The 14,226-nt window shown below is 35.6% G+C and overlaps 1 protein-coding gene across 1 annotated transcript in view; it reads left to right on the top strand.

Annotated features, from left to right (window-relative positions):
* BMT2 (base methyltransferase of 25S rRNA 2 homolog) overlaps window positions 1-14,226 on the top strand; it is a 67,662-nt gene that overhangs the window by 20,570 nt on the left and 32,866 nt on the right. Inside the window, exon 2 of the mRNA XM_049783498.1 lies at window positions 5,042-5,183. Within this exon, the coding sequence (XP_049639455.1) occupies window positions 5,042-5,183 (142 nt within the window). The remainder of the gene's footprint in view (window positions 1-5,041; window positions 5,184-14,226) is intronic.

The raw sequence follows: 14,226 nt of genomic DNA, 5'->3' as shown, positions 1-14,226 counted from the left end.
TCATTTTAATTTAATTTGGGGAAGGGTATGTACCACCCTGTTGGGTATCATTCCTGGCAGTGCTCAAGGAATGTGGTGCCAGGGATTCAATCTAGGTTGGCCACATGCAAAAAGCAAGTACCCTTACCCTCTGCACTGTCACTCTGGTACCAATATCATTATTTTTAATGCTGTAAAACAAGTAATAGTTTGCTGTATTATATAAAAATAAAATTTTCCCTTTGTATTTTTAAGTAAAGTTTTGTGGAAAGTATTCTGGAAAATAGAATTTTCTCATTACTGAAGAATGTATTTTTTGTTCATTTTGTAACCACCAAAGTGTTTACTTGGTGGTTTGAATTTGATACCTGTTTCTTAAATACATGATTTAAAACTTCATGATCATAGGTCTACATAGAGTATAGGGAACACATCAGACTCATATCCTTATTACATCATCTAATACGTTTTTACATGTCTTCTCTCCTTCCCTTGTGCTATGCTTGATTGATCATTAATTTAAATAGTAGTAGTGTTTAACATAGATTTTTTTCAGCAAACGTATTGAAAGAATATAAAGAATGTACAACTGCATTGTTAAATCAGTGTGTGTGTGTGTGTGTGTGTGTGTGTGTGTGTGTCTGTGTGTGAGAGAGAGAGAGAACACGCTTTACAAATCATGTCATTTTCAGTTTCGGTAAATTTGGGAGAATCTGGAGATAAATGTTAAAACATTAAATTGATGCCTATTATTGGTTTGAAATAAGTAGGCTTTAAAGACAATAAGCATATAACTCATAAAGAAGTCAGTATTTAAGCTTAGCTACCCTCTTACTAAGCAGTGAGTTTTGCTCTTGTCTATAGACACAATTATCTTTGTATCCTATAGCTAGTAGAATAATTCTAGAGTCATGTGAGTATTCAGGTATATATTGGTATAGTAAGTGCTTGAAATTTTGATAAGATAGATAATATTGTTGGCTTCACCTGAAGTACCTTTGGTACTCATCTGTGGTGCAGAAACACTCAGGCATCATTGTTCAACTTTTAATGTGTCCTATTTTCTAGTATTGAATATGTCCTTTTTTTTAGTGCCTAAGCTTAGACCAGAAATAGATGTTGTCAACAACTCAATTCATGGGAGTGACTGATTGAAAAATATTCCAACCTCCTGTCCATTAGGTGCACAGTTCCCAAAACACTTTTCGGAATGTTTTTCTATTGTCCACAATTGCATACTCAGTAATGTGCTCTTGTTTGAGTAGTTTCTACTTGTCTGGTTGTCTTTATTCTTTCACCCAACCCCTTGCGTCCTAGGATTCTCTCTCAGATAAGCCATTTGATTTCAGGCCCTTTACCTTTTTGGACTTCAAGAAATCCTAAAGAGGGCCAAAGCAATAGCACAGCAGTAGGGTACTTGACTTGCACGCAGATGGCTTGGAACAGATTCAGTTGCAATCCCTAACATCCCATATGGTCCCCTGAACCTGCCAGGAGCGATTTCTGAGCACTGAGCCAGAAGTAACTCCTGAGCATTGCCAAAAACCAAAAAGAAAAAAAAAGAGGAAGGGAGGGAGGGAGGGTGAGAGGAAGGAGAGCGAAAGAGGGAGGAGCCGGAGCTGTGGTGTAAGTGGTAAGGCATGTACCTTGGGCGCAGTAGCCTAGGACGAACTGCAGGTCCATCCCTCAGCATCGAATATGGTCTCCTAAACCAGGAGCAATTTCTGAGCACATAGCCAGGAGTAACCCGTGAGCGTCATCTGTGGAAGAAAGGAGGAAGGGAAAGAAATCTTTTAAAATAAACGTATCATTTCTGAAACTTTTGATCATATAACTATATGAAAGATGTTATTAATGATGTGAAAGATTCTAAACCTATTGATTTTTCCTTCAAAATTTAGAATTTGGTTTTTAACTTTTTTTGAGAGTCATTTATTGCCAATCTGCTGTATAACAAACAAAGCCCTCCAAAAGTTAAAATTTTTTATATTCTTTTTTGGGATTAAAATCAGTGTCAGAGACCAAGGGGGATGGCAACATTGCTTGTCTTATCAGCATGAGGTTGCAGATTTGATCCCCATGCCCCACATGGGCTTGAGTGGTACTAACAGCTCTGCTCTTTTGGGACCCCCTGCTCTACAGTAAGGAGAGGGATCTCCAGTCTAGCATCACAGCTAATATGATTCCTCTTGAATACAATGGGGGAGTTTGCTAGCCGTACAGGAAGATAAACAACTGGTGAGCACCAGAGTCAATCGCTATATGACTCTGATTATTGTAATAACAGATGAAAGAAAAAAGGGGGAAGATAGCTGAAGCAATATGTGCCTTGTTTGTATGAGGCCTTAAAGTCCATTCCCTTTATCACATGATATCTTCTCTTCCTATCTTTCCCCCTCACCTGCTAACACTTTGGGTATGAACCTGGTGACCCCAAACACTGCTGGACCCAGTATGACCCATGTGAAAAATTTAAATAGTGTTCTAGTAAGTCAGGCAAAAACAGAGTTGATAGGTATCCATCTAACTCAGGGGTCTCAAACTCGCAACCCGTGGGCCGTTTGCGGCCCTCCATACAACATTTTGTGGTCCGCGGCCTGCCTTCAAATATCGCAGTATTCACGATTATTCCCTTAATGAATAATAGCAATAAAAATCACATTAGTAAGAAAAAAATCGCATAAAACATTCGCATACCCTGAGCAGTTCCGTTCGGGGTATGCAAATATTTAATGCGATTTTTGCGATTTTTTTCTTACTAATGTGATTTTTTTATTGCGAATATTCGGTAAGTGAAATCCCTTATGCGGCCCTGCCTCCCCCGGACTTTGCCTCCTGTGGCCCCCAGGTAAATTGAGTTTGAGACCCCTGATCTAACTGAACAGTGTATGTATGAGCACATGTGTTTCTCTTTATTGCTCATTTTGTTTAGTCAGACCAAACTATACTATAGAAGTATAATTGTTTGGTTTTTCAGCTCATCACTTATTAGACTGTCTACTTAAAATAGCATTAGTTTTTCAAGTTTTGAAAAAGTTTTTTGTTTGAATGATTTCTATCTATTATAAAAACCTTTAAATATTAGGGATGTAAGCTTAGTAGTAGAGAGCTTGCCTTACATGGTTGGGGTCCTAAATTTATTTGATTCTCTGTACAAACACACAAGTAAAATACTAAAAATCAGTCTTATTGGGGGGAAATTTTTTCAGTAAATTTTTGTTTTCAAATACAGCTGTTTTATAAATTTTTTTGTTTACTAGGTCACCAGATAGCCACAGTTGAACTTGAGGCAGAGAACTTAAACTTTTTTATCTAAGGATATTGAGAAGAGCCATCTACATTGCTTTTGTTTACTATTTTACTCTAGCAATAATACTAATGTTATTTGTTTGGCTTTAGCATTCTCAGATCTTCCTTTTATCAGAGCTTACACAAAGACTGGAAAGATAGTAAAAGTAAGTAGGGCATAGGGTACTTACTCAATCACCAACACCCTATTCTGTCGTCTGATCCTCTCCAGGAGTGATCTCAGCCCTGAGCCCTGAAGGGTATAGTCCCAAAACTAAACAATTCTTGTAGAGCTTCAAATTTCATATTAAAAGTGATAGTTGATTAAATTTTTTTCAAAGATAGTAGCTTGAAAAGATTATTTATAGACTTTTTCAAAGATAAGAGTCTAGTTTATAGATTTTATTCAGAACATTTAATAAGTAAATATAAAAAACTTAACTTACATATATATTTGTTGCTATTTCACCTATTAGTTCTGCTTGAAAACTAGTAAATGTTAGAGATACTAGGAATAAGAGGCACAAAGGAAATTTAAATAGTTTTACTCTATTATTATAAGGTGACATTGCTCAATGGTAGCAGGTCAATTAGTGCTAAAAAAGAAAATTCAACTACAATTGTATCTATCTGCGTGATTTTGATTTATAAACCGGTAGGGCCAGAAATATAGTACAGCAGGTAAAACACTTGCTTTCCATACATCTGACCCAGTTCAATCTGTGATGCCCCATGTGGTCCTTCGTGTATCCCCAAGATCTGTGATTGCAGAACCAGGAGTAGATCCTGAGTATTGCCAAATGTGGTCCCCAAAAGATAGGTCTTTCTCTAGAGATAGGTAAGTAGATAGACAGATGGACTGATTCATTTATTAGTTTTATTTCCTATCACAAAGTTCATAATAGATAGATAGATAGATAGATAGATAGATAGATAGATAGATAGATATTCAGACAGACTCATTTATTTTATTCCCTTTCATGAAGTTCACATGCTTAAAGTAAAAAAAATTTGATTATCAGGTTATGGTTAAATTTTGTTATATAATTTTAAATTTTTGAAGTTTAATGGCAAACAGTTCCTATGATTCTGCTTGTGCTCATCTTTTAGATTATGCTGAAAATTTTATTTTTTTTACTTGACCACTGTGCTGTACAATTTTGTTAGTGTTAGATAGGATTTTATGTATACAACATCCCAATATTATACCCTCTACTAGAGTGTCCCTTCCACCATTATCTCATGGTCCTCCCCTTAATTCTCCTTGTCCTTCTTTGACCATTTGTTATTCCTGTACTGTTTTTTTATATCCCACATATGAGAGAGCTCCATCTGTATTTGTCCCTCCTACTGATGGAATTTCAACTTGCACAAAACTTTCCAGTCCTAACCACATAGCAGATTACATGGTTTCATCTTATCTTCTAGCCAAATTGTATTCCATTGTGTATATATACCACAGTTTATCTAGTTGTCTGTTGGACACTCAGGTTGTTTCTTAGCTATTGTGAATAATGCTACAATGAAACAGATGTCAAATTGTCTAATGGGAGGATTTGCTTTATTTGCTATACCCAATAAATTTGTGCTCAGGTCCTACTTCTGACTCTACTTAGGGCTTGGGAAACTATGGGATGCTGAGGATCAAAACCTGGTCTGCCACATGCAAGATAGCATGCACAACTTGTACTATCTCTCTGGTTCTAAAAGTACAAAAGTCTTTTCAAAATATGTTTCTATAATGTTAACTTAATTTATTTCTTCCTTGTTTCAGTTGGAGATTTTGATAAAATCTGGCGAGAACATTGTGAGGATGAGGAAACACTTTGTGAATATGCTGTTGCAATGAAAAATTTGGCTGATAATCATTGGGCAAAAACCTGTGAGGGTGAAGGTCGCATTGAATGGTGTTGTAGGTGAGTATTTTTATGAACTAACATTTTTTATTTCTTACATGTCTTAAATTTACAGGATGCTGTTTATAATCCTTTGCACTAAAATAGGAAATTAGAAGTGTGTTTTTAAAAAATATATCATTTTTTGGGCCGAAGCAGTAGCGCAGCAGTAGGACACTTTCAAGAGGCTGACCCAGGACGGATCTGGGTTCCATCCCAAGCATCCCATATGGTCCCCCAAGTCAGGAGTGATTTCTGAGTGCATAGCCAGGAATAACCCCTGAGTGTCACAAGGTATGGCCCCATAACAAAACAAAAGTCTTCTACAGAAATCTACCTTTCCTCATTTTCCATGGCTTTTCATTTTATAATCAAAATCAGCAGTCCTCAAACTTTTTAAACAGGGGACTAGTTCACTGTCCCTCAGACTGTTGGAGACCAGACTATAGTAAAGACAAAAATTATGAACAAATTCCTATGCACACTGCATATATCTTATTTTGAAGTGAAGAAACAAAACAGAAACAATTACAGTATGTGGCTCATGGGCTGTAGTTTGAGGACCACTGATCAAAATGTTCTAATTTAACATAAATTAAAATTGCTTTTACTTTTAAAAAAGGTATAATTTTAAATGCTTAACATTACACATACTGTGCTTGCAGGAGGCTTGGGTTTGAGCGACCCACAGACCAAGAGCCCCAGGAGTAAATACTTTAAATATGAATACACTTAATATGTGAGATTTAACATGACTCAGTGTGTTATGGTATGAAACTTACCCATATTTGGATTTGTAAAAGTGAATATTTTTTTATATTTAAAATTCAAAACTTATCTTAAAAGTTTAAAATTCTAAATTTGGGTCAGAGAGATTGCACAGTGGGTAGGGTGTTTGCCTTGGACAGGGCCAACCTTTCAACCTATGTTTGATCCCTGGAATTCCATATGGTCCCCAGAGCCTACCAGGAGTAATCCATGAGTGCCTCTGGGTATGGGTCAAAAAAAAGAGTTATTTTTTTTAATTCATTCAACAAATGATCGATTGAAAGTACATATTTGATTTCATTCTGTTATTTATCCAAATTTTTGTTTGTTTGGGGCCACATACAACAGTGCTAAGAGGCTACTTCCAGCACTAATTGCTTGGATTATCACTCAGAGACATGCAGGATGGGAATCCAATCTCGGCCTGGCATGAAAAGCATGCACTTCAGCCCATTGAACTATCTGTGTGTCTCTAATAAATCATTTCTGTTTTTTTTTTTTTTTGCTCCCCACCCCTCTAATAAATCATTTTAATGATTGTTTACCTAGTAACTTTCATGTCACAGGCATTGGGAATATCATCTAATCAAACCAAAATCTTTATTCTTCATGGAGCTTCTGTGTGCTGTATGGATTACAGGGAAAAATAATACATAAATTAAATACATATAAGGGAAGTCTGACAATACAAATTGTCATGAGGAAAATAAAACAGTTTCAAGTAGTATAGACAAAGAAGGCCCCATTGAAGTGAAATATGTAAAAGACAAAAGGAGGTAGGAGAGCAAGCTCTAACAAGTATGAAGCCTTTGTGGTAGGTGCACTTTAATGTTTCAGAAACAGCCAGGAGACTTGGTGTGACAAGAACTGAATGAGAGGGGAACAGAGTTAGAAAAATAAAACAATGATCTTTTATTATGGTCATGTGGACCAATTTTAAAATGCTGGTTTTATTTAATGTAAAATAAAGTCTTGATTTGTTTTAAGAGGAGCAACGATTTTATTAATCTCTTTTTTTTTTTGTGGAAAACTGCAGAGCATTCTTTATTTATTTTTTTAATATAATTTTTATTTTGATCATAGTGTCTTACATATTGTTGACAATAACATTTTAGGTACATATTTACATAAAATCAGGGGGTATTCCCATCACCAAATTGTCCTCCCTACCCCTCCGTTTTTGTCCTACCTCCCATTTCCTCTTCCCTCACCCCCAGGGCGGCTAGACTATGTGGTCCCCTCTGTATCCAACCCACTACTTAGTAGTCTTGCACCTGTTTGGTCTTGCTGCCTCCCTTATCTCCCCCTCTAACTGTAGGCAGGACTAGCTAGTTCAAGTTGCATGGTTTTGCCTGAAAAAGAGAAGATAAATAAACTGGGGTAAGAGTCTAATACTCCAAAAATGGGTAGAATCCTTCTAGAGGCTCTCATCATCGATTTGGGAGATGAAGGAGAGAAGGAAGGTGAAACACTCCACCAGTACCCAAAAAAAGTGTCAATTATCCAGTGAGGACTCCAGCTATATCGATAAGCACCACAAAAAACAGATGAAAAACAAAGCAAAACAAAACAAAACAAAAAAAACAAAAAGAAAACAAAAACAAACAAACAAACCAAAAACACGCCATGGTCTTGAAATAAGAAACATGGCATAGCACATAACGAAAAAAAAGAAAAGAAGAGAAAAAAATAAGTATAATTAGGGACAACGATTTCAATAATCACACCCAAACAGAGAAATCGACCAAAATAGATAGGTAAATAAAAATAATAATAACAATAATAAATGAAGGTAAAAAAGAAATATATATATATAAAATAACCAAGAAAGACGCTATCCTAGGTGCCATCCTAGGTTCAGTGCAAAGACCAAGGTCACCAACCACAGAAGATGGATTAAAACGACACTGAGGTAACAGAACCTCTAGAACCACAAAGACTGACTTCATCATAAGTCCCACCTCAGGATCTGTGCAGATACTGAGACCTCTAAACACAGAGCTCTGAGTGTATCATCCTGGACAGAACAGAAGTCTTCCACACACCAAAAAAACATCACCGGGAGAATAAATGATCCTGAGCAAAGTCTAGAGGTGATCCCATGACAGTATACTCCAAGGACAGAGAAACCCCATATTTCTTAGGCCAAGTGAATTCCTTTTCGAATGACCCCAATATTTACTGTGCCAGGGCAGGAGGGGAAAAAACAAAAATACAAAAAGCACAAAACCTTGGTTATTTTATATATTTATTAATCTCTTAAAATGTGTCCAATATGTATATGTTTTCATTGCTGTGCTAATTAATTCTATAGGTAGACTAAAGAAAGTGGGCATTGGATAAGAAAAATAAGTAATCAAGGCACAAAGCTGTAGTAAAAGAGCTTTATCTCGTTAGGATTAATGACTCAAGAGATGGGCAAATATATATTAACAATATATATATACTTTGTTATTATTATGTGAGTGGGTGACTAGTGATTATGTGGTTGTGATATGATGAATTGAATAAAGAAAAATAGTGAAGTAGTGCTAATGAGTTTTAGATGCAAAGAATTATCTTGTTGTTATTGTTGTTTTTGGGGGAGTTCCACACTTGGCAATCCTCAGGGACTATTCCTAGATCTGCACTAAGGAATTTCTCCTGGAGGTGCTGTGGGACCATATGGGATACTGCTCTAGCCCTTGGAGTCAAAAAATTATGGAGTTGAATTTAAGGACGGTAATATAATAATAGTAGAAATGGATGCTTAATATGAAAACATTTGACTTAATTTTTTTGTCTGAGTCTAAAAATAAAGTGATTATAAATTTATTCGACATAATATGTATCTTATTCTTTGAGCTTATGACTGTGCTACTGAAGCAAATATTTTTCTTGTAACAGAAAGTAATAATATACTCCTGACAGAAAATTAAGCATCATCACTCTTTAAAACCTTTATTCTGACTGTTAGTAGCACTTTTTAAATTGTATTCTGCAGACTATCAGACTTTATTTCATAAACAGACCTTGATATGTCAAGTCCTCATAGGGACATTTTGCTTGTACCTTGAAAAATGAAATTGCCTTATACCTCATCTCCCCTACCCTTGGTTTTGTGTTTTTGTCAATAGTTATTGTAGCTGAGTGTTCTGAAAGAGGTCATTATTAGGTAAACCGCTGAAAAAGAACTAACAAAATAACAAGATTTTATTTTATTATGGGATTAAGTCCCAAAAGGGGTTTTATTATGTCTTTATTTTTTTCTTTCTTTTCTTTTTTTTAATTTTTAGTGTGGTCAAAGTGAATTACAATTCCTTCACAGTAATATTTGAGGCACATAGTGACAAAGAATGAGGGGCATTCCCACCACCAGTATTGTCCTCCCTCCACCCATGTTCCCAGCATGCATCCCACATCTCCCTCCTTTAACCCCATAATGCTAGTGCAACTGTTACCCCTTGTACACCTTGTTGTAGATTGGGTATTGATTCTGTTGTCATTGACTTTGGATTTGGTATTCATGTGTGATCAGTTTTTATTTCCACCAAATGTACATTCAGCTGTCTGGTCTTGGTACCATAAGGAGGAGAAAGAAAGAAAAAAAAAAGGCAAACAAAAAAGAAGAAAAACTAGGAGGAGTTCATTTAGGTGTCATAAATATCCATTTAGAAGAAGGAAGGGAAAAATGAAGAAAAAGGTAGCAAAACAAAACAAAAACAAAAAAAATAAGGGAATAACAACAAAATTACAAAAAGAATAAACCAAAACCAAAACCATCAGCTACAGAAAAAAATATATGTCTTTATTTTTAACTTAAAACTAAACTGGGGAAACTTCAAAACAGTATTGAACTTTAAAATTTAAGTTTTCTCTAATTCTAACTTTAATTGTATATAATTAGTTTGTTTTGATAATTCTAAGAGAACTTTGTCACTTTGAAAGCTAATGTGGGCTTTAGAAAGGATTTGGCCAAATTTTATTTCTAGTTGCACTAAAACTTGATAGCAATTTGTTTGTGAGTTACACTTTAATGACATTACTATGCTAAATTTTGTTGAATGCCTAGCTTAAAAATTTCTATGTGAGATTTCCTTAACGAAATTTTATTTGTAATAAGAAGTCTTGAAAACTAAACATTAAATAAAAAGTAAAAGTATAGTATAATTTCAATTTATCTGTCTAAGCTTTTTAAGCACAAAAAAGTATAAATACTATTTGTGAACCATTTGACTCTGAGTGATTTATCCTTATGCATCTTCTTTTTTATTTTTAATAAATTTATTTTTAATTGTAAGAATAAAGATGCCACTGGTGAAGGGGGGTGTTCTTTACATGACTGTAGTCATACAACTATAATCATGTTTGTAATCACGGTGTTTAAATAAAGATTAAAAAAAAAAGAATAAAGATGCAAAGAAAGAGGACAAGGTAAAGTTACAGTGGAATGACAATCACCCATAAACAGAATTCTTAGAAGAAAACCCCTGCTGATACCTTAATTTTGAACTTTCAGCCAAAGAACATTAAGAAAAGTAAAATAGAATCCATGTATAATTACTTTGTCCCTCAAGTCCCCAGATTGTAGTACATTATAACATTTCTTAGCAGTACACAAAGCAATCTAAGGCCATAAAATTTATATATAACTCCTTAAACTTTGAAGGCATACTATTTTCTTACATTTCCTTGCACATGCATATTAGTTTGTTAACCTCAAAAGTTTAAGTGGATTTTTTTTTTTTGGATTAGAGTCAAAGGAGCACTGTAAAAACGGTGTTAAGAGTTGCAGTTTTTGTTTGCATAGGCCCATCAAAATATGAGGGACATGGAACGGAAAAGCCTTGGCCTAAATACAAGGAGACCCTACCCTTTGTTATAATTCGACCTGGGGACTTCCCAGACCCCATGCTGGCTAGAGCTAGCCTCCAGAAAAGAAAGAATTCGGTAGAGAACCGGAAGCCAGGCTCTACCTGCCCTCCTCCCTGTGCCCTCCCCCCCTTCACCGAGGGAAGGGCAGGGAAAGCTTGGGACCCCCTCCAGGAGGGACCACCCGACACCCACCTTGTCTGGCCGCCTGGGCTGCCACCCCAGGAAGGCCTGGAGGCCAGGGGGCAGGAGAGGGGATGGCTGGGGACCTACCAAGGCTCCCAGCACACCCAAGCTAGGGAGAGAGCTTTCCCCTTACGCTTCTTCTAATAAGGATCATCTACTTAATAATACAATACTATCACTTTGAGATTGTTAAAAGTAATTCCTTAATTTTATGTATTATCTAGTTCATATATTTATTTCTTTATTGTTTCTCAAATATACTTTATAATTGGAGATGGCTCCATTCCAGTCATACCCAGCCGAAATGGTTCAATGCTTGGACCCTGTGATAGGTGCTGCTTGCTCTCAGCAATGCTGGATACCACCCAGGTTATACCTGTGCGGTACATAGTTTGGAGATTGAGCTCACCTTAAACAAGGCCCTCGTTGTTAAATCCTCAGTCCTTTATTTTGTTTGTATAAATTCAGTTAGGGCTTCACGCATTGTTTGTGATAGTTATATTTCCTTAGACTCTTGTTTTTATTTTTCTTAACATTTGAGTTTTTAAAAAATAGTTGATTTATGGAACATTTCATTTTCTTCTTTATTTTTTGTGTTCTTGTTCAAGGTGGCTAATATGTATCCATATTCATTTTATTCTGATGTTTTATGCCCTATTAGTTACTAAGAGGTATTTCTAAAGTGTTATCTCCCTCAAATTTTCTATAATAAGGATTTTGTCATTCTTAAAGATTTCATTTTTCTTTGAAATTTTTTTTGAATCTGGCTAAATTTTTGCTCACTTAAGAAAAAATTTAATTCCTTAATAATCTCTGCCTATGTGTTATGTTTATGTCTGTTTCTATTGGATTTTCTTTTGTTTTTTTTCTTTATTGAGTAGCAATAATTTTTTTAAAATATTAATACTTTTTAGAATAGGTGGCATAGCTATTATTTTTTCCCCCAGAGAGGCATGCTATTTTTTCTTTTGCAGGCAGTATGGATGAAAAGCTGAAAACTTTGCTCTCTTGGGAGTTCAGCTGAATTGAAGCTAGATTACTTTTCCTCTATATAATTTCAGTTCACCTCTGGTTTACAAATACTTCGGGGTGAGTTCTATTTTACATATATTAGAAGCACTACTCTTTATAAGTACTAGGAAAACTAATTGCAGGGAGTGTCCAGAAAATGTTCTTCGCTTTGTACCACCAGTCTCCAGCAACTTCCCACTGCCCTTTTCATACCCTGATCCTACAAAAAAATATATATATATATGTGTGTGTGTGTGTGTGTGTGTGTGTGTGTATATGTATGTATGTAGATGTATATGTAAAACTCCTAGAGAGAAGCTGGACGAGACTGGGGAAAACAGTATTTAGATTTTTTTAAAGGGGATACTACTCTGTCTCACCATTCTAAGGAGACTTAACCCTGTACTCTGTTCAACCGCTAAGTTCATTTTTTTTTATTTACCTTTTTACTTATTTTTTTGTTTTTAAGCCACACCGGTAATTCTCAGGGGTTATTCCTGGTTCTGCATTTAGGAATTACTCCTGGCAATGCTCAGGGGTGCCATCTGGAGTGCTGAGGATTAAACCCAACTCTTTCATGTGCAAGGCAAATTGATTTTTAAGATGGGATTTTGTGTGTGTGTGTCTGTGTGTGTATGTGTGTGTCTGTGTGTGTGTGTGTGAGTACAGTCATTAGTTTATATGATGGGTATTGGGTGAATAGTTTCTCCCACTCAGTGAGTGGCTCTTGTATCCTGGGCACTATTTCCTTCAAGGTTCAAAAGCTTTTAGCTTAATATATTCCCATCTGTTTATTTGTGCTTCCATTTGTTTGGAGAGTGCTCCTTAGAGATGCCTTTCGTCTCAATGTCACTGATTGTTGTTCTATATACCTTATGGTTTCAGGTTCAGGTCTGATCTCAAGGTCTTTAAATCATTTGGATTTTACCTTCATACATGGTGTTAGCTGGGGGGTCTGAGTTCGCATTTTTGCAAGTGGCTAACCAGTTGTGCCAACACCACTTGTTGAAGAGGCTTTCCTTGCTCCATTTAGGATTTCTTGCCTTTTTTTTTTATCAAAAATTAGGTAATTGTATGTCTGGGTAACATTTTCTGAGTATTCAAGCCTATTCCACTGACATTTGATTACCGTTTTAATTTCCTCAATAGTGATGGGGATGTTTAGATATGCTACATCCTCATTATTTAACCATGGAAGGTTATGAGTCCAAGAATTTATCCATTTTATTTTTAATTTGAGATATAAAACACTTGCATGGTTCAGAAGTCAAAAATTTTTAATAAAATATATGCAGAAGTTCCTTCAGTGTTTATCATTTGTTTCTTGTTTGTCCTACCAGTGTTTCTTTTAACAAAGTAAGGAAATTCATACAAGCACATGTTTTTGTTGATTCACACATATCACCTTGGTTTTGTTTATTTGGGGACCACACTTGGTGGTGCTCAGGGATCACTTCTGGCAGGGTTGTGGGGGAGTCTGGGGGTTTGGAGATCGAATCCAGATCCACCATGTGCAAAGCAAACACCATACACACATACTTTAACTGACACCAATGTGGTATTCCTCTTTTTTTGTTTTGTTTTGGTTCAATTTTGGGGCCACAGCTGTCTTTGCTTAGGGGTTTTTCCTGGCTCTGCACTCAGGAATTTCTCCTGGTACTGGACCACATGGAAATGCTGGGAAACATACCCTGGTTGACCCCATGCAAGGCAAGCACTATAGAGTTCTCTGGACCTCCATCCTTATAGCGTTTAAGTTATTTGCAAGTCTTTTCTGTTATAAAAGTACTATAGTTAATGCATACCCACTTTGTATTTTTAGCATTGTATATCATAGATTACTTGATGTTGCATTGTATGGTAAAATAATTAAATTTGTGGTTTTGATAGTAATTGCCAAATTTGCCTTCATAGAGATTATATTTTGTACTTCAACAAGTGAAAACAAGAATACCCAAATTTCTCCACATCATCAACGATTTTGTTAATCGCCCATTGAATTGCCTTTACAATTGGGAATTGATCTCTCTGGGTATTTTTCATTTATGTTATTCTATGAATGGGATTGAATATCATTTATATATTTACACATGAATTGATGTTCCTGTTTTCGGTGCTATTTTTTTCTCGTTGGTTTTTTAGTCTTTTTATTTTTGTCTTGGTATTTTTAAAGAACTCTTTAATTTATAGATCTGTGCAGTTTAAAAAGAGTTTATATTATTTGCTATGCAGAATTTTATTTATGCAT

Source organism: Suncus etruscus, chromosome 1, assembly GCF_024139225.1.
Source record: "Suncus etruscus isolate mSunEtr1 chromosome 1, mSunEtr1.pri.cur, whole genome shotgun sequence".
Lineage (NCBI taxonomy): Eukaryota > Metazoa > Chordata > Mammalia > Eulipotyphla > Soricidae > Suncus > Suncus etruscus.
The sequence above is the reverse complement of the archived record's forward strand: the minus strand, read 5'-3'. Positions and strand labels throughout refer to the sequence as shown.